The sequence below is a fragment of the Thalassophryne amazonica genome, chromosome 1, assembly GCF_902500255.1.
Source record: "Thalassophryne amazonica chromosome 1, fThaAma1.1, whole genome shotgun sequence".
Classification (NCBI taxonomy): domain Eukaryota; kingdom Metazoa; phylum Chordata; class Actinopteri; order Batrachoidiformes; family Batrachoididae; genus Thalassophryne; species Thalassophryne amazonica.
Window position 1 is genome coordinate 64,266,474 of NC_047103.1, and position 24,738 is coordinate 64,291,211.

The 24,738-nt window shown below is 43.3% G+C and overlaps 1 protein-coding gene and 1 long non-coding RNA gene across 2 annotated transcripts in view; one reads left to right on the forward strand and one right to left on the reverse strand.

The window, feature by feature from the left end:
• si:dkeyp-28d2.4 (sialic acid-binding Ig-like lectin 12) overlaps positions 1-24,738 on the forward strand; it is a 73,339-nt gene that overhangs the window by 15,912 nt on the left and 32,689 nt on the right. Inside the window, 3 exon segments of the mRNA XM_034171200.1 lie at positions 16,073-16,378; positions 18,694-18,963; positions 19,082-19,175. Coding sequence (XP_034027091.1) covers positions 16,073-16,378; positions 18,694-18,963; positions 19,082-19,175 — 670 coding nt within the window.
• Positions 13,600-19,766, reverse strand: LOC117511211. Its single transcript, XR_004560912.1, has 4 exons — positions 19,710-19,766; positions 18,676-18,805; positions 16,185-16,318; positions 13,600-13,659 (listed from the first exon to the last, which is right to left on the reverse strand). It is a non-coding gene; the product is annotated as an uncharacterized LOC117511211 (long non-coding RNA).

Below are 24,738 nucleotides of genomic sequence, written 5' to 3' on the forward strand. Positions count from 1 at the left end.
GAAAGGATGTTTGGGGATGATGAAATCATTTTTCAAGATGATAATGCATCTTGCCATAGAGCAAAAACTGCAAAAACATTCCTTGCAAAAAGACACATAGGGTCAATGTCATGGCATAGGGTCAATGTCAATGAGCAGATCTGATTTGATGCAGGTGTTAATTTGGGGGATGAAAATTTACAGGGTGATTCCATAATTTTTCCTCAGAATTGAGTGATTCCATATTTTTTTCCTCTGCTTGGTCTAAAAAAGTAACCGTTACTGACTGCCAGAATCTTTTTTTTCTTGATTTCTTATAGTGTTTCTTAAAGCCAGAAAGTTGCCATTTGAAATGACTTTAGTTTTGTGTCATGTCTGTGATCTGCTTTTTTTTCTACCAAAATTAAACAACTGAATGAACATCCTCCGAGGGCCGGTGATTCCATAATTTTTGCCAGGGGTTGTATAACCCCCAGGTGTTAATCAGCAGATCGCAAACAGGTGTGCATGAATGGAACCAGAAGCAGGGCATGGCCAGAGAGGGAAGAGAGAGAACCGCAGACAGACCCCACGCAGTAAAATCCCCATAAGAAAAGAATACACAGAAAGCAATACATGAGCAAAATGAGAACAACAAAAACAGACCCAAAACCAAGCAACAGACCACATAAACCATCAGACCCTGACAATCTGGTATTATAGGTGTGATAAACTTGTACCCATCTTTCCCAGTGTTTCATGAATACAGTAGTGCTCATAAGTTTACATACCCTGGCAGAAATTTTGTTTGTTTGGCCATTTTTCAGAAAATATGAATGGATTAACACAAAAACTTCTTTTTTCAACTCATGGTTAGTGGTTGTGTGAAGCATTTATTGTCAAACAACTATTTTTACTCTTTTAAGTCATAATGACAACAGAAACTACCCAAATGACCCTGACCAAAAGTTTACATACCCCTGTTCTTAATACAGTGTGTTGCCCCAGTTACAATTAATGACAGTTTGGAGTCTTTTGTGGTCGTTGTGGACGAGGCTCTCTGGATGGTGAAGCTGCCGCTGAATATGTCCTTGGACGTTATTTACATCAATTAGCAAAGAAATACAAACAAGATGACACTCTATGGTAAATCTGCATGGAGTAGACAGTTCTCAAAAACTGAGTGACTGTGCAAGAAGGAGAAGAGCGAGGAAAGCCACCAAGACAACCCAGAAGAAGTTATAGGCTTATGTGGCTGTGATTGGAGAAATTGTGCACAGTGCAAATTTTGTATTTTGCATCACCACTCTTAGCTTCATAGTGGAGTAGAGCAGAGGAGGATTTTCTTTCACCAAAACAGATCAAATCTAAGCTTGCATCTCACATGTACCTTCTGGCAATTTGTAGCTAAACTTCCAGGTTTTCTTTTTAAGAAAATCCTCCTCTATACCACTTCATCATGAAGCTGTATAACTGGTGATACTGGTGGTTTCTGGCTGGCAGCAGGATACATTTCTCTCCATATATCCATTAATCCTACTTCATTCATCAATTCTTAAATTTTTTTACTTATTGCTTTCGAAGCATTTGAGGGGTTCGACACATCTACCTTCGGTTGCAAGTGTAAATTTAGGTCTCCCCTACATATTAAGACCCTATCAGAAAGACTCACTACCATACCGAAAATTTTCTCAAAGAACAAAAGATTACTTCCCGGAGGTGTATATATTGAGTAGGGTGACATCTGTCCCTTCTAGTATACCTCTAACCAGGATAAATCCACCCTCTTTATCTTTCTGATTATAGGTCTTCTTGGGATAATTCAGGGGTCTCCAGTGACCTCACCTCCCCCATCTCTCTTATCCCGTGCGTCTGTTGATTTGAAAGAATGTTTTGACCAGTTATTTAAATTTAAACACAACTACCCTGAGGGCTAAACCACCACTCAGAGATTTATTAAACAGAATTTAAATGTCACAGAATTTAACAGAATTCAAATTTTACAGAATGAGTGAGATAGATTAAATCATACCCACAAGTTCTGAGGGTCCCAGGCAGTGGCTGTCCTAGACTGATTTACTCCCCGGGCGAAACCCCCTGCGTGCCCCCCCCCCCCCCCCCCCCCCCCCCCCCCCCCCGCGCACACTAACGTGGCCACCCCCTCCGCCCCACCACCCATGAAAACACTAACTTCGTCCAGAACACCCACAATCCCACAAATTAACTCACAGAAGCTATTTTCAAGAACAAATTTCCGGTTTTAATGACTACTGCAATAACAAACACAAAGATAAACAATAATTACTTCAATAAAGTTTTTGAACATAAAAAACAAAAGACTCAGTGACTTCACATTACAACTATGTACAGTACAGGTATTTAAGAAAGCACAACTGCACTACAGCACCACCCAATGGTCAAAATATTGCATGTCATTCAGTTTTACCAACAGAGTGCACTTTGTATTATCATAGAGTACCACTCACCATAATGAACAAGACTTTTTAATATTGATAATACTGATTTTAATATTCACATAAATAAGCCCTCTGATCCCCTTTGTAAGTCATTTATGGAACTTGTGGATGCGCTGGGATTCCAGCAATGTATTCAGGATTCAACACATATTAGTGGAAATACCCTTGATCTGGTACTCACACGTGGCCTTGCTGTCACAAACATTGACATTTTGCCTCTTGCCTCGGTGATCTCTGACCACTCATTTGTTAAGTGTGCATTTATGTTGCTGTGCCTAGTGGATCGAAAGCCTTGTCTTTCTTTGCGGCGACGCATTACTCCTTTAATTATGATAGAACTCGAGGCCAGACTGCCTGAAATTTTGGCCTCAGGGTTAGAGAATATTCAATCAGTAGATAGTCTTGCGGATGGCTTGAACTCTGCGCTCAAGGCCACACTGGACAAGGTTGCGCCTCCTCTCTTGAGGACACGACTTCCCAAGGCATGCTCACCTTGGTTTAATGGTTACCTGCGTGACCTTAGGCAGAAGGCTCGAGGTTTTGAACGGAAATGGCGTAGTTCTAAGTTAGAGGTGTTCCATCTTGCATGGCGAGATGCTGTCTTGGATTATAAGCAGGCACTACTGGCTACAAAGCGTGCCTATTATTCTGAATTGATTAATAAAAATAAGCATAATTCCAAGTTTTTGTTTGAAACTGTAGCATTTCTTATTCATGGACAGCCACCTGTTATTCACTGTCCTTTCTCAGCACAGGACTTCTTGGATTACTTCGAGAAGAAAACTGAGGATATTAGGTTGAGTATATCTCAGCAGGCTTTGGCCCAACCACTGCATACTGCTGTGGAGGTGGATGCGCCCACTGCGGTGGTATCCAGATTTACAGATTTTGACGGTATCTCGTTAGGTGCACTGATGAAGCTCGTGACGTCTACTAAAAGCACAACCTGTTTAATTGATCCTATACCAACGAAATTGTTTAAGGACTTGTGGCCCATTCTTGGACCAACTGTGCTGGAAATTGTAAATCTCTCATTGACTTCTGGATCTGTTCCTAGGTGTTTTAAGTCTGCAGTGATCAAACCATTACTTAAAAAATCTAGTCTCAACCCTAGTGTATTGAAGAATTATAGACCGATATCAAATCTGTCATTTTGTTCTAAAATCCTGGAAAAAGTGGTCTCGCGACAGCTCGTGGACTATCTCACTGAGAATAATCTTTTTGAGCCACTGCAGTCTGCTTTTAGAAGATTTCACTCCACAGAGACAGCACTTACTAAAGTAGTGAATGACCTTTTGCGAGCAATGGACTCGGATATCACTACGGTCCTGGTGCTGCTGGATCTTAGTGCTGCATTTGACATTACCATATTCTACTCAATAGGCTGGAGAATCACTTTGGGATTACTGGAACTGCTCTTGCATGGTTGACGTCGTACCTGTCTAGTCGTTCCTACTGTGTATTGTGTAATGGAACCTCCTCCGATCGTAGAGACATGAAGTTTGGGGTTCCTCAGGGATCCATTTTGGGCCCATTGCTTTATTCTCTTTATGTAGCACCCCTCGGGAATATATTGCGGCGTTTTGGGATTCCCTTTCATTGCTATGCTGATGACACTCAATTGTATATGCCAATAACTGCTGGTAATCTTACTCACATAAAGTCCTTGGAGGATTGTCTTGCATCAGTGAGAAGTTGGATGTCTAGTAACTTCCTACTTTTAAATTCTAATAAGACTGAGGTTATGGTTTTTGGTCCAGCGAGGTATCGGCATCAATTTGATCAGCTAGCACTTAGCTTAGGTTCGTGTGTTATACATCATACGGATAAAGTGAGGAACCTTGGAGTAATTTTTGATCCTGCATTGTCCTTTGATCTCCACATTAGAGACATTACAAGGACTGCCTCTTTTCATTTGCAAAATATAGCGAGGATTCGTCCTATTCTGTCTATGGCTGATGCTGAGACTTTGATTCATGCGTTTGTCTCTTCTAGATTGGACTATTGTAATGCTCTATTCTCTGGCTTACCGCAGTCCAGGATCAGGGGTCTTCAATTGGTTCAGAATGCTGCTGCCAGACTTTTGACACGGAGCAGAACGTTTGACCACATTACGCCAATCTTGGCGTCCCTTCTACAAGATCGGATTTTAAAGTATTGATTTTAGTTTATAAAATTGTTCATGGACTTACACCTCCCTATCTGGCTGACTTGATAAGCCCCTATGTACCAGCTCGGGCCCTGCGTTCTCAGGGTGCAGGACTTGTGTGTGTTCCCAGGGTGAATAAGAAGTCTGCCGGTCACAGAGCTTTCTCCTATCGTGCCCCAGCTCTGTGGAACGATCTGCCGGCACACATTCGGCAGTCGGACACTGTGGAGACTTTTAAATCACATTTAAAGACTCATTTATTTTCCCTGTTTTATCATTAGTGTTACGTGTTTTTAATCTTGTACTTTTTTACTGCTGTTTTTTTTCTTATGGTTGTTTTTATTGTGTTTTAAATTTTTAACTGTTTTTATGTTGTGAAGCGCCTTGAGACGATATTGTCGTGAATTGGCGCTATATAAATTAATAAATTTGAAATTTGAATTTTAAACCTCCATTAAAGTTGCACCATATAAATAAGTGCTCACTATCCGTGATGTGAAATTCCATCAAGTAGGAGCATTTCTGGGCAACCTTGAGCAGCCTGCAGACTCAAGAAAAAACATCCTCTTTGTGGATTTTGAGGAAAAATGTGGCAAACCCAGAGAGTGATGCAAAAAATATTCTGCACTCAGATAAGCATTTAGCCCCCTGAGACAGAACCAGATTCAGTCTGTGTGTATAACAGTGCACAAACATTGCACTGGGTGCTATTGCTTTAACTTTGGCCTGCAAACCATTGAGAGCTGAAGCCATGACAGCAGCCCCATCATAGGTTTGTGCCACAAGTTTCTCCCTGAAATTGTAGCCCTGCATGTTCTCATTCAAGACTTCAAAAACAGACTGAGCATCTCTTCCCCCAGAAACATCAAAAAATCCAATAAAGCGCTCCTGAATTTTACCTGCCCTATCCACACAGCGAACAATGACAGAGAGTTGAGCATGGCAAGCTATATCAGTTGTTTCATCCACCTGCCATGCAAAAAAGGGAGCAGCCTGATTTCATCCTTGATCTCATCAGAAACAGTGGCTGAAAGAGCAGAGATCGTCATTTTGGATTGCATGGGACATACCAGAAAACACAGCTGATGACTGGAATTGTGTCGCCAGGACAGAGTCATATTTAGCTAATGTTTCATTAAACTCCCTGTAATTCCCCTTGCTGGATGATTCAACACTCTCATCATGCCCCCTAAATGACAGCTCCTGACGGCCAAGCAAGGAAGTCACATCAATAAGGCGCCGCTCTGCCGTAACATAACCACGAACCCCCCCCCGTTTTTTTTTGTTTTTTTTCTCGCACGGTTGTGCCACCCCGGGCCCGCCTCCAGGACCGCCCCTGGTCCCAGGAGCTGAGAGCTTCCAACCAGCTGTCTAGTGTTCCAGCAAGCTCTCAGCAAAGAGGAACACCAAACAGTGGGCTGGGCTCTCTTTTTATACTTCTCTGTCCTCCTCTGCTAATACAGTGATTAATGCTATTCTGAGGCATTCTTCATCTGAGTGGTCTTCATCCCTCTGCTTCGTGGCATTGGTCCTGCCCACATGCGCTGTGGAGTCTTATTGCTTCCTCTTTCTCGTGAAGTGACACCTTTTTCTAAACTGATAAGAAATTGTTTTGGGCAGAAAACTGCTAACTGTAAGTGTTGGCGCAGCCATCGCTGTAAGAGCTCGAGAAGGTGGACAAAGACAGAGGACAAATATAACACAAAGACATGGATTTAGTTTGGCCTGCATGCGATCATTTTTGTGAATGAGCTGCCGCCATTTATTGATTGCACACCGGTGTGTAGCCGCACCCACACTCACTGGGTCACAGGGTCAATTAGGGAAATGATATATCAACACCCCCACTTGTTCCTTAATTGACACACAAACAGTATACAGTGCACATTTCAATTTCCCAAAAATATTTTCCTAGTTCACATACCAAACAGGAAACATACAAATTTGTCCATCCTGACCTTTGCAACAGGCTTAGTAAAAACATCGGCCACATATCATCTGTAGGGCAATAAAGAAGAAGAATTTTGCCTTCTGAAATAACAGAGCGAACAAAATGGTATCTGATGTCAATATGTTTGCATCGCTGTCGACACACAGGGTTTTTAGATGGCGCGATAGCACCCTGATTGTCCTCAAAAATAGTCACAGGTATAAAGTTCAAAGTATTGTCCATTCCTTTCAGTAGGTTCACAAGATATAAGCACTCTTGAGTTGTAGCAGATAGAGCCATGTATTCGGCCTCACATGTAGTAGATAAAGCGACTGTGGGCTGTTTCTTAGACTTCCAGGAAACAACAGGCCCAGCCTCAGACAAACTAAAGCAGTAACCAGTAACACTGCGCCGGTCATTCTGGTCAGCCGCCCAGTCTGCATCACTATAGGCCACAAGATTCAGGTTTACATTTTGCTTTTTATAGCACAACTCCTGGTCCACAGTGCCTTTCAAATATCTCAAAACATGTTTAGCTGCCACCCAGTGTTGTTCTTTAGGTTCAGACAAGTATTGAGATAATTTACTAACAACAAAACTCAGATCTGGTCGAGTAGATGTCATTACATAAATCAAACTTCCAACCACTTCACGATATTTTTTATGATCAGCAGGTAGACCATCATTGTCAAATGTAATTTTCATTTCACACGGTGTTGACCTTGGCTTGCAGTGAGTCATGTCAAATCTGTCAATTTTTGTGATATACCTCTTTTGATTCATTTTGACTTCCTCTTTTGTCTGGGCAAAATCAATGCCAAGGAAATGTCTTAGTTTCCCTAGATCTTTAATTTTGAATTTGTTCCCCAACATTTCCTTCACTTCATTGGGCATTTCAACATCACTCACTGCAACAAGATCGTCAACCCAAATAATCAACATACCGTAATTCTTTCATTTCCAACATTTTTACAGTAAACACAATAGTCAGCAATATTTTGAACAAAACCGTTTTCAACAAGGAAATCATGTAACATCTTATTCCAGTTTCATCCTGACTGTTTCAAACCATACAGTGACTTATTGAGCTTACACACTAGTTTCTCTCCTGTTTTAGATTTAACCTCGAACCCTTCAGGCTGCTCCATGTAAATCTCACAGTCTATAGGAGCATGGAGATATGCTGTTTTAACATCCATCTGATGTAGCTCTAAACTGTACTGTACTGCGAGCTGCATCAAAACACGAACAGAGGTCATATCAGCAGTAGGTGAAAAGGTTTCATTGTAGTCTAATCCAGCCACTTGACTATAACCTTTTGCTACATATCTGGCTTCATAAATGGTTTCCAACGGATTTCCTTTAATACCATAAACCCATCTACCCCCCACTGCATGTTTACCCTCAGGTAAGGTTGTCAATGTAAAAGTATCATTCTCTATCAGAGAGTCCATTTCCTCTTTCATGGCTTTGGCCCACTGCTCTGATTTAGAAGAGCTCAAAGCTTCTTCTGGGGTCTGGGGGACACCACAAGTCACACGGTAACAATAATCAATATTTGTGAATGCCTCATCACATTTTACCTCATAGTCATAGTCTGTATAATATTGAGGGGCTCTCCTCTCTCTCTTTGGATAATGAGCACTCTGGCTGCTCTCACTGTCACATTTTAAGTTTGTATCACACACCTCTACTTTTACTTCAAGTGGAATTAGTTTTGTTCCAGTTTTGGTTGTGGGATCTCCAACCTCTTTTTAGACTCAAAATGTTCATACATGTCATCATCTGTCTGAGTGTCACATTCAATAGAACTTTTTGTAACAAACTTCACCAGCCTATTTTTGGTTACTTTCCCTGTTTCTGGATAGAAAATAAGATATGCTGGACTGTTTTTATCATATCCAACAAATATGCCTTTTTCACAGCGTGTGTCCAACTTTTTCTTATCATATTTATATGCATAACACTCTGAACCAAACACTCTCATTTTGGACAAGTCAGGCTTCTTTCCAGTTAACACAAAATATGGGGTTTGTCCAAGACGTCTATTATAGCATCTATTTCTGATAATGCCTGCTGTTTGTACTGCATAAGTCCACATATACTTTGGTAAGGTACTCTCAATTAGCATGCATCTGATGGGGTGAATAAGGAGCTGAAGTTTCATGTCTAATGGCATTTTTACATAGCAAAGACTGAAACACATTAGAAGTAAACTCAGTTCCATTGTCTGACTTTATACATTTAATTTTGCCATAAGGGGCTACATCAGCAATGAATCTTTCTGTAGCTGCAACAGTGTCACTTTTAGCTTTTAGGAAATAAGTGAACACAGCTCCAGAATAATTATCAGTGAAAGCTATAGCAAATTTGAAACCATCTTTTCCAGCTGGTTCTATAGGTCCAGCCAGGTCTGCGTGCACAAGCTCTAGAATGTCCTTAGCTTTTTCATCTGTATCTCTATTTCTGCTCTGAGCAAATTTACCTTTAATGCACACTCCACATGTTATATTGGGCTGTTCACTTTTAGTTTTAATTGTCATTCCTTCTGTCACATTTTCCAGCTTTATCTGTCATGCATATGAATATCAAAACTCGTACCATTTTTATGGATGAGCCGATTCTGTCCTTCCTTGAAGATGACTGTTGCTCCTTGCGCTGTAGCTGCTTTAACAGAAAAGATGTCCTGGGAAAATGATGGCACATAGAGCGCCTCCATCAGGAACACATCCACAACGCGGCCTTTACTGTCTCTCAAGCGCACTTTGGCAGTACCTTGCCTCTGCGCAATGCCGGTGGCGCAATCTCCATCAGCCAACTCTAGAATATGGCTCTGAGCCTTGAAAGTTGGGTCAAACTGCTCAAATCTCCCGATGTCAGTGATGATATGCTTTGTCGCTCCCGAGTTGACCATAAGACCCTTCGCCTTGACTCCTCCGACCGGGGCGTCCTCCAGTTGGACCTTGAATGCGTACGTATGGTCCTCCTCGTCCACCGCTCGTTTCACTTTATCCCGCTTTCTGCGCCGACAGTGCGCGTCTTTGTGCGTGGCACTTTTGCAGAAGCTGCACCACTGCCTCGTCTCTCTGCGCTCTCCAGCAGAGTCCGCGGCTTTATGGCCCTCCTGACAGCTGGTGTAACAGGTAAGCTGTTGCAGTAACTCGAACACAAACTGCGCCATGCTGTTGTTGCTAAATTTTGAACATCTTGAAATCAGTGCCACGCTCAGAGAGGAGCCTTGCTAACTGAAGATAATGCCTCTAAGAGCCACTCTGAGCCACTATAATGCCACGATAGCTCACGAAACAAAAAAAAAAAAACAGGGTGCGTGGCTCCTTCTTCACTCCTTCACTCGGCGGGACGGGTCAGGCTAAGGGCGGTTCAGAACCTCCATGACCAGTAAAAAAAAAAATCAAGGACCGAGACGTTGCCCGGTATGGCGGAGCCGGGGCCCCACCCTGGAGCCAGGCCTGGGGTTGGGGCTCACGCGCGAGCACCTGGTGGTCGGGCTTTAGCCCATGGGGCCCGGCTGGGCTCAGTCCGAAAGAGCGACGTGGGCCCGCCCTCCTGTGGGTTCACCACCTGCAGAGGGGGCCATGGGGGTCGGGTGCAGAGAGGATTGGGTGGCAGTCAAGGGCGGGTGGCCCGTCGGCCCGGTCCATGCTCACAGCCCCTGGCTGTTGGGATGTGGAATGTCACCTCACTAGGGGGGAAGGAGCCTGAGCTTGTGCGGGAGGTTGAGAGATACCGACTAGAGATAGTCGGGCTCACCTCCACGCACAGCTTGGGCTCTGGTACCCAACTCCTGGAGAGGGGCTGGATGCTTCATTTTTCTGGCGTTGCCCACGGGGAGAGGCGGAGAGCTGGGGTCGCATTGCTTATTGCTCCCCAGCTCAGTCGCCATGTGTTGGAGTTCACTCCGGTGAACAAGAGGGTTGCGTCCCTATGCCTTCGGGTCGGGGACAGGTCTCTCACCGTTGTCTCGGCCTACGGGCTGAGCGGCAGTGCAGAGTACCCGACCTTCCTGGAGTCCCTGGGAGGGGTACTAGATAGCGCTCCGACTGGGGACTCCATTGTTCTCCTGGGGGATTTCAACGCCCACGTGGGCAGCGACAGTGAGTACTGGAGGGGGTGATCGGGAAGCACAGACTCCCTGATCTGAACCCGAGTGGTGTTCAGTTGTTGGACTTCTGTGCTAGTCACAGTTTATCCATCATGAACACCATGTTCGAGCACAAGGGTGTCCATAAGTGTACGTGGCACCAGGACACCCTGAGCTGGAGGTCGATGATCGACTTTGTAGTCGTATCATCTGACCTTCGGCCACGTGTCTCGGACACTCGAGTGAAGAGAGGGGCAGAGCTGTCGACCGATCGCCACCTGGTGGTGAGTTGGATCCGCTGGGAGGGGAGGAAGCCGGTCAGACCTGGCAGGCCCAAACGTATCGTGAGGGTCTGCTGGGAACGACTGGCAGAACCCTCTGTCAGCGAGGTCGTCGATGCGGCCGCTCGTAACTGTGGTCGCAAGGTCTCTGGTGCCTGTCACGGCGGCAATCCCCGAACCCGGTGGTGGACACCGGAAGTAAGGGATGCCGTCAAGCTGAAGAAGGAGTCCTACTTATCTTTGTTGGTAGGTGGGACCCCAGAGGCAGCTGACAGGTACCGGCAGGCCAAGCGTGCCACAGCGTGTGCGGTCACAGAGGCAAAAACTCGGGTCTGGGAGGAGTTCGGGGAGGCTATGGAGGAGGACTATCGGTCAGCCTCGAAGAGATTCTGGCAAACCGTCCGATGCCTCAAGGGGTGGAAGCAGCTCTCCACCAGCACTGTTTACGGTGCGGGTGGGGAGCTGTTGACCCTGACTGGGGATGTTGTCGGGCGGTGGAAGGAGTACTTCGAGAATCTCCTCAATCCCATCGTCACGTCTTCCGAAGAGGAAGCAGAGACTGGGGACTCAGAGGCGGACTCATCCATTACCCAGGCCGAAGTCACCAAGGTGGTTAGAAAGCTCCTCGGTGGCAAGGCTCCTGGGGTGGATGAAATCCGTCCTGAGTACCTTAAGTCTCTGGATGTTGTGGGACTGTCTTGGCTGACACGCCTCTGCAACATCGCGTGGCGATCGGGGACAGTGCCTCTGGATTGGCAGACCGGGGTGGTGGTCCCTCTGTTTAAGAAGGGGGACCGGAGGGTGTGTTCCAACTATAGGGGGATCACACTCCTCAGCCTCCGCCGGTAAGGTCTATTCCAGAGTACTGGATAGGAGAATTCGACCGATGGTCAAACCTCGGATTCAGGAGGAGCAGTGTGGTTTTCCTCCTGGTCACGGCACACTGGACCAGCTCTACACGCTCCATCGGATGCTCGAGGGTTCATGGGAGTTCGCCCAACCAGTCCACATGTGTTTTGTGGATCTGGAGAAGGTGTTTTACCGTGTCCCTCGGGGCATCCTGTGGGGAGTGCTCCGGGAGTACAGGGTCCGGGGTCCTTTGCTAAGGGCTATCCGGTCCCTGTACAACCGCAGCAGGAGCTTGGTTCGCATTGCCGCTGGTAAGTCAAACCTGTTTCCAGTGCACGTTGGCCTCCGCCAGGGCTGCCCTTTGTCACCGGTTCTGTTCATTATTTTTATGGACAGAATTTCTAGGCGCAGCCAGGGTGTAGAGGGGGTCTGGTTTGGGAACCACAGACTCTCGTCTCTGCTGTTTGCGGACGATGTGGTTCTGTTGGCTTTGTCAAATCAGGACCTTCAGAGTGCACTGGGGAGGTTTGCAGCCGAGTGTGAAGCATCTGGGATGAAAATCAGCACTTCCAAATCCAAGGCCATGGTTCTCCACCGGAAAAAGGTGCCTTGCCCTCTTCAGGTCAGTGGAGTGTCCTTGCCTCAAGTGGAGGAGTTTAAGTATCTCGGGGTCTTGTTCACGAGCGAGGGACAAATGGAGCGTGAGATTGACAGACGGATCGGTGCAGCATCTGCAGTGATGCGGTCGCTGTATTGGACCGTCATGGTGAAGAGAGAGCTGAGTAGGGGGGCAAAGCTCTCAATTTACCGATCGATCTACGTTCCGATCCTCACCTATGGTCATGAGATTTGCCTCATGACCAAAAGAACGAGATCGCCAGTACAAGCGGCCGAGATGAGTTTCCTCCGCAGGGTGGCTGGGCGCTCCCTTAGAGATAGGGTGAGGAGCTCGGTCACTCGGGAGGAGCTCGGAGTCGAGCCGCTGCTCCTCCACGTCGAAAGGAGTCAGTTGAGGTGGTTCGGGCATCTTTTCCGGATGCCCCCTGGACGCGTCGCTGGAGAGGTGTTCCGGGCACGTCCCACTGGGAGGAGGCCCCGGGGAAGACCCAGGACACGCTGGAGGGACTACATCTCTCGGCTGGCTTGGGAACGCCTTGGGGTTCCCCTGGAGGAGCTGGGGAAGGTGTGTGTGGATCGGGAGGTCTGGGCGGCGTTGCTTGAGCTGCTGCCCCTGCGACCCGACTCTGGATAAAGCGGAAGAAAATGGATGGATGGATGGAACTATCGCATACTGTATTTTTTTCCTCAAGATTTGTTGTTGCATAAGTTTGAAAAAACAACAGATCGTAAGTTTAGGATAAATTACTTATGAATTTCATTTTCGAAGTGGCACTAATGACAACACTCATACTGAACAATTTCGCTTGCATAGACTGATTTTGGAGGTCAAGCAATAATTGCAGATGGGCTTTGAGGTCCCAGAATGCTTTTCTGATTTCCTTTTCTAACTTTCAGAATTTAGTAAATTAGCATATGGTCCATTGATACTTATGTGTAGACACTAGTCCCTAGAGGCAACTATTTTTGGTTTGCAATCTGGGCAAATGCAGTCCCAGAAAATTCTGAATGTGACAAACAAGAAACAGGTGTTGTAAACAAGTCAATGCTGCTAAAAATACAAACTTGCAGAAACAAAGATACTATTCTGACATGGTTTTGCACATAAAACTGACATGGTTTGCACATAAGACTGGCATAGCATGTTTCAAGTACACACATATGTCAGAAGGTGGGGAGACATACCATATTCTGTCCCCCCTGGTTGAAAAGGTGGGGGGGATATGTCCCCCCTATCCCCCACCAAATTGTGTCCATGCTTGGCTCAATAAAAGATAAAACATAATAGGATGATTCTGAATGGGGGGAAAAAGCACAAATGGTTAATGCATATTTATGCACATTTAGGATATATTTCTTGAGTCTCTGTTGAAAATTTCAGCCAGTTTGTTGGGACGTAAAATAGCAACACCTCTCTTGTGCTTATGTTTATATGATGAATAGGTTTGTGAAGCTCATTTTTCTTAATGTCCTCATGTTCTACTTCATTTAAGTGTGTTTCTTGTAGATACACAACTTCTCTTTTTCACTTTCACTTTACTGTGTTTTACTGCATTCAATATTCCATTGACGTTGAAGGAAACAAATCTAAGTTTTTGATTAGTCATTGCCTTCTTTAAGCAGCAGGCTCAGACTATCACAACTATATGTTGCAGACCTTCCCTCTGGAGAGATACTGAAGTGCAAACAACAGCAAATGAACACATGAACAAAGGAGCTATTAACCTTAAACAAGCTGAACAACAAAACAATATTTCTGATACACTATGCCCCGGCTTCCCCTACCTGTGTCCTCGTAATTTTCGTTAAACTCCCCTGTGTTTTTCTTGCTTTTCATCCTAGTCTCCATTGTTACCCTACTGTCCAATTGTTTTTGATATTTGTTGTGGTTATTCTCTAATTTAGCAGGGCATTTTAGTGTTCGGTCGGAGGAGACCATGTTTTACTCTACCATCTGGCAAAGTGTGGATTGCTTCGCACCTGGGACCTTTCTGTGTGGAGTTTGCATGTTCTCCCCATGTTTGCTTCCTCTCACTTCTTCCCACATCCCAAGACATGCAGGTTAAATGAATTGGAAACTTTAAATTGACTGCAGGTGTGGGTGTGTGTGTGTGAATTGTTTGCCTGTCTATATGTGGCCCTGTGATAAATTGGAATCCTGTCCAGGGTGTACACCTCATGCCCTGTGACTGCTAGGGTAGGCTCCAGCCCCCTGTGACCCTTACTTGCAGTAAGCGGGTATAGAAAATGAGTGAGTGTCAGGTTTCAGCCCAGGGGTGGTGTCAGGTCTCTTATTTCCCCATTCCACAGTTCAATATTCTAGTCATTAGTTTCATTCTGAGTTCATCATTTATTTTCTGTTCAGTATTCTGTAGTCTCTGGTTTTGTTTCCTGTGTATTTTGTATTTTCATACTTTAGTCATGCAGTTTATTCAGTTGTAGTTTCTGTCCAGTTATTGTTTTTTCCATTGTATTATGCTTTTGTTTCTGGTTTTATTTTCTGCTTCTTATTAAGTAGTCTTAGTAGTTTCATTCCTTTTTTGTGCTACACTTCATACGGTTGTCTTGGGTTTTGTTTTTTGTTATGCAATTATGTTGTTTATCTATAGGTTACTTTATGTTTATCATCTTTTAGACTTCAGCCCTGTGTTTAGTTTGTTACCTTAGTAGTGACTGATTTTGTTCACCGTTTGTATGTCCCTCACTTACATTCTTGCGCCTGACTGTTTCATCTTTGTCTGTCTGCCTTTATCACTCCCTCTTTCTCTTGGATCTCCGCCCTCCTCTTGGATTCACCTGATCACGCCTCCCTACTAGATCATTCTTCCACACATGCACCTTGTTACCCTAATTACAGCATGTGTGTATTTACTGAGTAATACTGAGTATTACTGTGTATTTACCTGTGTCACTTTCTCCACTACCCTGCCAGTTCGTTGTGATCCTTGTATCCACGTTCCAGCCATTTGCTCTTGTCTTGTTTTTGCCTCATTGTATTACGACTTTGCTTTGTTTACCGGACCTTGTTTTTTGCCTCAGCCTTTAATACAGTATCTCTCCGTGCCTTTGAGCCCAGCCTGTCTCTCGACCACGTTTTTTGCCCAGCACTTAGCTGTACCTCTGCTTCGCTGCCTGCCTGCCCATGTACCGTACCCCCCTGCTTGTGACAACAATAAAGACTATTTTTTTTTCCCCACTTATAACACCTTGTCCTCAGTGACATGAGTGAGTTTTTTTTTTTTAGAAGTACTACTCCATACAGATTTACCATACAGTATTGTATTTCGTAATGACTGGTGTAAATGAAGCCCAACACATATTTGGTGACTTGGCCTTTGAAAATGAAGAGTCAATGAATGAAAATGCTTTGAATTAAAGCTAACAGTCTACACTACAAGCTCATCTTGACTGAAATTTCAACTCTGTTGTGGTGGTGCACTGAATCAAAATGAATAAATATTTAAAAGTCAATGTCCAAATAGTTTAGGACCTGACCATAAGCTGCTTTGTTGTATTTGCGGCTCATGTTGGTGGACCTGGCCCGTGTCCACATTCATAGTAAAATAGACAGTATTTGGCACCAAAGAGGCATTATTTTGTTTTGACTGTGAAGAATTTAATTATATGTTCATCCTTACTCTAATCTACATATACTGTAGTGACTTTAACATGTTTTTTTGCCTTTAAAATATTTGCTTTAAACTACAGAATCTCCACCGAGCCCCAGAATTGAAACATCAGCTGTGTTGAAGGAGAACAAACTCATCAATATAAGCTGTTGGGCGTCCACGCCGTGTCCTCTGTCTCCTCCTAAACTCACCTGGAATCTCCAAATGGACTCTCAGAATGTAATCGTGGAAAATCCAGACCAAACTTTAGAGACAACAATCCGGCACAGCATCATTCTTTCAGACAAATATGATGGATTTGAAATCATTTGTTTGGCTGTATACCCTGTGAATGATGGAAAAGATATCAAGACAACAAAGAAAAATATAACTCTCAGCGTACTGTGTAAGAAAGCCAATATACAGCTAATCTTTTTTTTTTTTTAAGCTATTAGTGCAGCAGATAACAGAATATTTGCAGAGGAATCCTTCAAATCTAGTTACAAGCACCAAAGTTTGACTGTGTATACCTTTTGGTACATATTTAAAAAAAAAAATAATGTTAGCCATTTGAATTTTCAATAGGGGGCCAAGTAGGGGTCAAATGAAGTACTGCATGGGGGTAAAAAAAAAATGTTCCAATCATATTGAAAGCTATACCACATTATGTGTCTGATCACAAAGATTCCAAAAGGTATAGTTTGGACTGTCTGTGACTGAATGTTCTGGAGTTATAAGGTAAAAACAGCAAGAATGGTGACAAAGGTCACTTTCAGTTTGTACAGGGGCCAAAAGTTAAAGTTGCTCCAATTGTGGTAAAATATGATGCAAATTATTGGTTGAGTTAGTAGGATTTTAAAAAGGAATAGTTTGCACCATGTGTCATGCTTAGTTATCATGTTACGGGGTAACATATGTCACATGTCATAGAATCCAATGGACGTCGACATTGTTTGACCTTTACTTTGGAGACCAAACATTCAACACAGTCAGAACTATTCCATTTGTTAATCCTATTAGTTCAACCAATAATTTGCACCACGTTTTACCAAAACTGAAGCAACTTTAACTTTTGACCCCTGTACAAACTGAAACTGACCTTTGTCACCATTCTTGTTGTTTTTTCCCAACAACTCCTGAACATTCAGTTATAGATAGTCCAAACTATACCTTTTTGGAATCTTTGTGATCAGACACATAATGTGGCATAGCTTTCAATATGATTGGAACTTTTTTTACCCCTATGCAGTTCTTCAATTGACCCCTACTTGGCCTCCTATTGAAAATTCAAATGGCCAATGTTATTTTTCTACAATATGTACCAAAAGGTATACAGTCAAATTTGGGTGCTTGTAACCGGATTTGAATGATTCTTACAGTTATCTGCTGTACTATATAGGGTGTTGGATTCAGTGTCACCTGGTGGTGAATTTGCAGATTGCATTATTGCATGACCAGTCACAATTCTGCTTCTTCGGCAATGAGGTTTTTCTGCTCCTTTATACGATTCTCCATTTTAAGGCAGGGGTGGTGGCCAAGTGGTTAATGCGCTTGGTTTCAGTTCAGAAGGCTCTGGGTTCAAATCCCACCCCTGCCACATTTCTCCATGTATCCGGCGTAAAACCTGTGCCAATTCAACATGCAGATCCACCTTGGATTTGATGTGGCGACCCCGAGGGCAAACAAGGGAGCAGCCAAAGGGACTTACCATATGATTCTCCATTTTATAAAAGTGAGGGATGTCAATTTTTTTTTCAATTTATTTTCATTTATATAGCGCCAAATCACAACAAAGTTGCCTCAAGGCACTTCACACAAGTAAGGTCGAACCTTACCAACCCCAAGAACAAGCACACAGGTGACAGTGGTAAGGAAAAACTCCGATTTGAGGAAAAAACCTCAAGCAGACCAGACTTAAAGGGGTGACCCACTGCTTGGGCCATGCTACAGACACAATTTACAAAACAATTCACAAAATGAATATCCAGGAAATGTTGCCGATGCACAGGAAAACAGACACCACACCCATCTCTGGATGGAGCCGCACCTCAAACAGAGAGGAAAAAAAAACAATCAGGCATTAGAATGACAACAAATACAGTATAATTGGTCAGCATTAAGCAACAAGAAAAACAGAAGAAAACCGGTCAAACCGGTTAGCCTGCATGTAGCAAGGTGAAGTCTGGATTGAAATGGTGTTCCCGCTAGCTTGGCTAACGGGGAATTCCCCTTTGGCTGACATGGTAGAGTTCTGGTCTTTAGTTCGAGCAGTCCGGGTTCAATCCCACCGCTGTCCCGGCCACAAAGGTCCTCCAGTCGCATGCACTAGCAACCACTAGACAATGTACATGGGAGCAACAACTGATTCTTCTTATCATCAGTCTTCTCGCTGTGCTGCAAAAAACAGAGTATGTCCCTTTTGGAACACGGCGGCCTCTCTGAGGGGGTTCGCTCTCTTGTAGACATGAAAGGCTCATTCTGTGCTAATGAAAACACATTGATTCCTTATTGCAGGTAATTAAACACTAATTAACAGATGGTTATGCTATATTTCATTTATGTTAATAAAAGTAAGTTGCTTCAGCTGCTCCCTTGTTTGCACTCGGGGTGGCCTCTTGCAAGAAACACCCATAAATTCTTCATGCTACAGCTTTAAAGACCCCATTCATTTTTTTTTATTTTTATTGCAACCATTCAATGTACCTGTCACACTTTCTTTAGATGCACCAAAAGACACCTTGGTAGATGTCAGTCCATCAGGGTTGGTGGCATTAGGGACCTTGGTGAACCTGAGCTGCTCCAGCAGAGCCAAGCCTCCTGTTAGACAATTCATCTGGATGAAGAGTGATGAAAAAGGACCTATGAATGTTTCGTCAGGATACGTCTACAGCTTCAACGTGACCGGCGTTGATAAAGGTGGAGATTATTACTGCATGGCGATAAATGAGCTTGGTAATGACACGTCATTAAGGATTCATCTGACTATACAAGGTAAAATCAGGACTTTGCAGACTAATAATTTTAGTCTGCTGTAGGAAACTGACAGCTGTATCGGTCATGTTACTGACATGTCTCTGTTCTTCATCACTTTTAATGGTTTTGTTTGTAGGATTAGAAAAACCAAATATCTTTGTACAATGGAAGCCAATTGTCGGAGGGATTTCTGGGATCATCCTGCTCATTTGCCTCATCGTCTTTGCTTTGTAAGTATCAAAAGTCATACTTAAAGTGGTGCCCCTGGAACCCTCAGGGCCCATGACTTATGGCCTTATTGACCATGTAATGAGTTATCGTGACCCATGCAGATTAATTAGAAATTTCAGTCTATATATTTAAAGGCAAGTGGCCTCTGTGTACGTGTATGCGTCCGTGTGTGAATATGGCTTTGATCATGGAGAAAATGGGGAGAGCTGACATTTGTATGCTTCTGTATTTTGGGTCAAGGATGAATGCTGCAAAAATGGAAAGTTGACAGGACTAAAATTTTTTGGAGAAATTAGGGATATTAGGTAACAATAGTTAGCAGCACGGTGGCTTAGTGCAGTGATTTTCAACCTTTTTTGAGCCGCGGCACCCTTTTTATATTTACAAAATCCTGCGGCAAACCTGTGTCACGTGTCACTAACTCGACTGTCTCTACACGGTGCGTTAGCAAGACGTGCGGCTGTCGCTATTAAAATTGTGGCTGCAGTTATTAATTATTTACGAGCTACTTAGGAAGCTAACGATTAGCTTACCGTCATGCTTTGCCTTTTCATCTCTAGCAGCTTGTATCTTCTCGTCTTCATCTTCATATGAATTCCCAAAGTCTTCTGTACGTCTCAAGCGTGTTTTTTCTCGCCGCCAGCAACTTTCTCTTAAAAACTCACACAGCAGTAAACACACGGAGTTCGCCATTGTTTATGTTTGTGTCGCGTATAAAACGACGTCACTGCAGTTTGCTCTGCTGACCCCGCCCACGTTGAAGAGGTACCATTTGCAGTGGAAAAGCACGCGCTTGGAACCAGACCGAGTAGAGCAGAGTAGTGCTGGAGCTTTGTAGTGGAAAAGTGGCTTAAGTGAACTTCTATGCACACAAATCACTAACTTGCCCGGAATTAAAATGGCGATCACGCCTCCTTGTCGGCACACGGCTCAGCGCTACTGCGCGCTTTGCTGCCATCTACTGGAATAAAAGAGCATTACACCATCTGCCACACTATTAAAGCACATACACCCGATAATGGTGATATTTGATAATTGCCCACGGCACCCCTGACGATCGATCACGGCACCCCGGTTGAGAATCACTGCTCTAAACAACTCTCAAAGGACCTGAAAACAAAGATTGTTCAACATCATGGTTTAGGGGAAGGATACAAAAAGCTATCTCAGAGATTTCAGCTGTCAGTTTCCTCTGTGAGGAAATCGAAGACCACAGACACAGTACTAGTTAAGAAAAATCTCAGATAAGCTGAAGCAAAGGATGGTGAGAACAGTCATAGTCAACCCACAGACCTGCTCCAAAGATCTACAACATGATCTTGCTGCAGATAGTGTCTCTGTGCATGGTTCAACAATATAGCGCAAAATGCACAGAGATGCTGTATGATGCTATAATACAGAGAGAGCCTTTTCTGCTTACATGCCACAAACAGAGGTATGCTAAAGCACATCTGGACCAGCCAGCTTCATTTTAGAATAAGGTGCTGTGGACTGATGAAACTAAAATTGAGTTATTTGGACATAAGAAGGGGCGGTATGCACGGCTGAAAAAGAAGACAGCATTCCAAGAAAAACACTTGCTATCTACAGTAAAAATTTGGAGGTGGTTCCATCATGCTGTGGGGCTGGGTAGCCAGTGCAGCTACTGGAAATCTTGTTCAAGTTGAGGGTCACATGGATTTCAGACAATATCAGCAGATTCTTGAGAACACTGTTCATGAATCAGTGACAAAGTTGAAGTTGCGCCGGGGCTGAATCTTTCAACAAGACAATGACCCTAAACACTGCTCAAAATCTATTAAGGCATTCATGCAGAGGAACAAGTACAACACTCTTGAATGGCCATCTCAGTCCGCAGACTTGAATATTATTGAAAATCTGTGGTGTGATTTTAAGTGGGCTGTCCATGCTCGGAAAACAACAAACCTGAGATGTTTTGTAAAGAAGAATGGTCCGAAATACCTTCAACCAGAATCCAGACGCTCATTGGAAGCTATAGAAAGCATTTAGAGCAGTGGTGTCCAAACTATTCCAGAAAGGGCCAAGAGGGTGTAGCCACTGACTCCAGCAGGTGATTTCACTGATGAACTCATCCCACCTGCTCAAAGTGATGTTAATCAGTGAAATCACCTGCTGGAGTCAGTGGCTGCAAAGAAAACCTGCACCCTCTTGGCCCTTTCTGTAATAGTTTGGACACCACTGATTTAGAGGCTGTTATTTCTGCAAAAGGAGGATTTACTAAATATTGATGTATTTTTTCTGTTGGGGTGCCCAAATTTATGCACCTGCCTAATTTTATTTAAATAATTACGAGGTCTGTCAAAGTATCGTACCTTTTTATTTTTTTCAAAAACTATATGGATTTCATTCATATGTTTCTACGTCAGACAAGCTTGAACCCTCGTGCGCATGCGTGAGTTTTTCCACGCCTGACGGTGACGTCATTCGCCTGTGAGCACGCCTGGGACAAGTTAGGACATGCCCAGCTCTCCACAATTTCTCTGATACTTACTGGACTGGTAAGCATTGAAAGCCGAGATAGGCATGTCCCAACTTGTCCCATGACACGCCGAAACGGAGGTGTTCCTTTGTCTCGCTCAAACAGCGAATCAGTCGGCACGCACGAAGCCTTCGCGCGGCTTTCCATGACAAAATCTCTTGTTTAAAGTGAAATCTGCCGGAAAATGGCTGATGTCCAGCTCTTGTGATAACCAGAGAAAGTGCACACGACGGTCTCGTATCCATAGAGCCATCAGCTTAGAAATGATCTGGCGTTTTCTGCCTCATCGTTGCAGCTCGGAGCGTGGCGCTCCGAGCGTCCTTAAAACTGTAGTAACAGTCCTTATTCTCTGAAGCCCGTAAAATTTTCACCGAAAGCCAGATAAATTTTTCAAATGGTTTCCAGGTGCCAGTCTCTAACAGTTTCTGAAAAAATTCTGATGGAAAACAAGTCCAAATCATTCCGCCATTTCCAGACAATGAAAATCCGACGAGGGGGCGGGACCACTCCTTCCACAAGGCGTGCTCACAGGCGAATGACATCACCGACAGGCGTGGAAAAACTCACGCATGCGCACGAGGGTTCAAGCTTGTCTGACGTAAAAACATATGAATCAAATCCATATAGTTTTTGAAAAAAATAAAAAGGTACGATACTTTATTGACAGCCCTCGTATTGGACACTTTCTGTAAATCCTATAAATGTCATTTCACTTCTTAAACATCACTGTGTTTGTCTGCTATATGATATCTTTAACTGAAATTGCTGATCCAAACAACCAATGATTTATAAAGGAAAATCATGGAAATCATCAGGGGTGTCCAAACGTTTACATACAACTGTAAATTGTAGTCCATATGACATACAAAAAAGTAGAAAAATAAATACATGCATACATACAATAAGGGGAAAGTTGTGAACTCATTCACATATGACTATTTTGCTCATCGCGCTGTTGACAGGGGGCGTCAGCCGACTCACTGTCAGATGGAACTGACAGAGTGAACATGACGTTAAATTAAAACAAAGAGAACAAAGAGAGGGAGGAAAAATAAAAATAATGCAATAAATAAATACATATATACATAACAAGGGATGCACTGATCCAATACCAGTATCAGGTATCGGCCTGATCCCGTATTCATTTACTTGGACTTGTAATCATAAAACTTCTCCGATACTATGACAATCGATACCCCTTTACAGCTCGATGGGGGATTTTCACACACACGCACGCGTAATTTCCGGACTATAAGCTGCTACTTTTTTCATGCATTTTGAACACTGCGGCTTAAACAGTGATGCAGCTAATTTATGGATTTTTACAGGCTTTCATGTAATTTACTCATAATAGTGCAGTAAATCTATGAAAAGTAGGGGGTTAACCCACCACTAATTGCAGCATAATTTATTTCTTCACTAATGGATGCAAAAATGCCTCTAGAAGAACATACTAAAAGTCCCCTAAAATCCAAGTAGTGGAAAAATACCTAATTCACTGGAATCTGCGCATATGTACAGGGACAAAATTGATGCATTTTGTTGGCATATGCTCCACATATATCCTGTCTCTTCAGTACAGTTAAGCTATAAATGTATGAATAACTGACAAAGAATTAATCTTGCCATGCATTTGGAGAATTTACTAATGGATAAAAGACTAAATTAAAATGCAATTCAGCTTTCATGACATTTTACTTTGGTATATTGCGATGATAAATGGATACGCAACATGTTTCCTTATATACTTTCTAAATACATTTACTGATGTGTAAGGTTCAACTTCTGCATCATATATCAACACTTCCAGTGGCATGTTTGGCATTTCCTTACATGGAATATGACTTTGTGTAAAACTGTACTTGAATAATGAAACCTCAATGTGTGGTATTTCATAAATAGACCTATTTATGAAATGTCACAAAGAGTATACCTATCAATGAAAAAACTTGGTTTTTACACCATAGAAACCATATTAACTTTTCCCTTCCTTACTTGTGAATATGTTCTTAAGTAAAGTTTGAAGAGACTTGGGAAGGAAAGCGGTTTCTTGATCCAAGGAATCCATTTCTTTGCATTCAGGGTCTCTTGAACAATTGACTATGTCATTCTTGATCAACTTTGCAGCTGTTTCTACAATTCACTTCTTCTCAAGATCAGTGCATGCTTGTTTTGGTGATGCACAGAAATCATGCAGAATTGTTGAGGCAGTACTCCACATTGCAACCACATTTTCTTGCCATTGATTTCAGTGATTATTATCTAATTTCCAAAGTGTTTATCCGTTCTTTCATGTGAGTAAAGCCATACACTGTAGCATCTTTGCCAGCCAGAGCGCTTTCCATTTTCTCAGTCAGGTCATTGACTGTGATCTGCTCCTCATCACTTTGCTCCAGATATTATATGACAGGGGTATTCAACTTGCTCCAGAAATGGCAGAGAGGGTACAGGTTTTCTGTGCAACCAGCCACTCCACCAGGTGATTTCAGCGATGTTAATCAGTGAAATCACCTGGTGGAGTGGCTGGTTGCAAAGAAAACCTACACCCACTCTGCCCTTTCTGGAGTCAGTTGGATACCCCTGTTCTATGACCTTTGAAAAAGCCTGTGCTTGTACTGCATCTTGTGGTTGATCAAGTTTAAAATGTCTGGCACTTGCATCATCAGGGGTATATTTTTTAGATATCTACTTACCAGTTCTGAAGTTCAGATTACAGGCCTGGTTATGATTAAGGTTAGGGTTGGGGGTAGGAGTAGGGTTAGTAATAGTGAGTTTAAAAAAAACCGTGTCATGAAAATTTGACTCATTTCATCACGGGAGCACAAAAAAAAAAAACAAACAAACGTGAGACTGGGCTATGAGGTCATATGTCCTGACAGGTGTGAGGATGAAATCCTTCTTATTGCCATCATGAATATCTCCTCTTCCACAAAAATGATAATTTTCCTTTAGTCAAATGGCTTTTCAGTAGACCTCTGCCTATTCATCCTATTGAGGTTTCAAATCCAGCAAAATCTCGCAAAACTTTGGAGAGATTGCTGCGCTGTGAGACGCCAGTAACA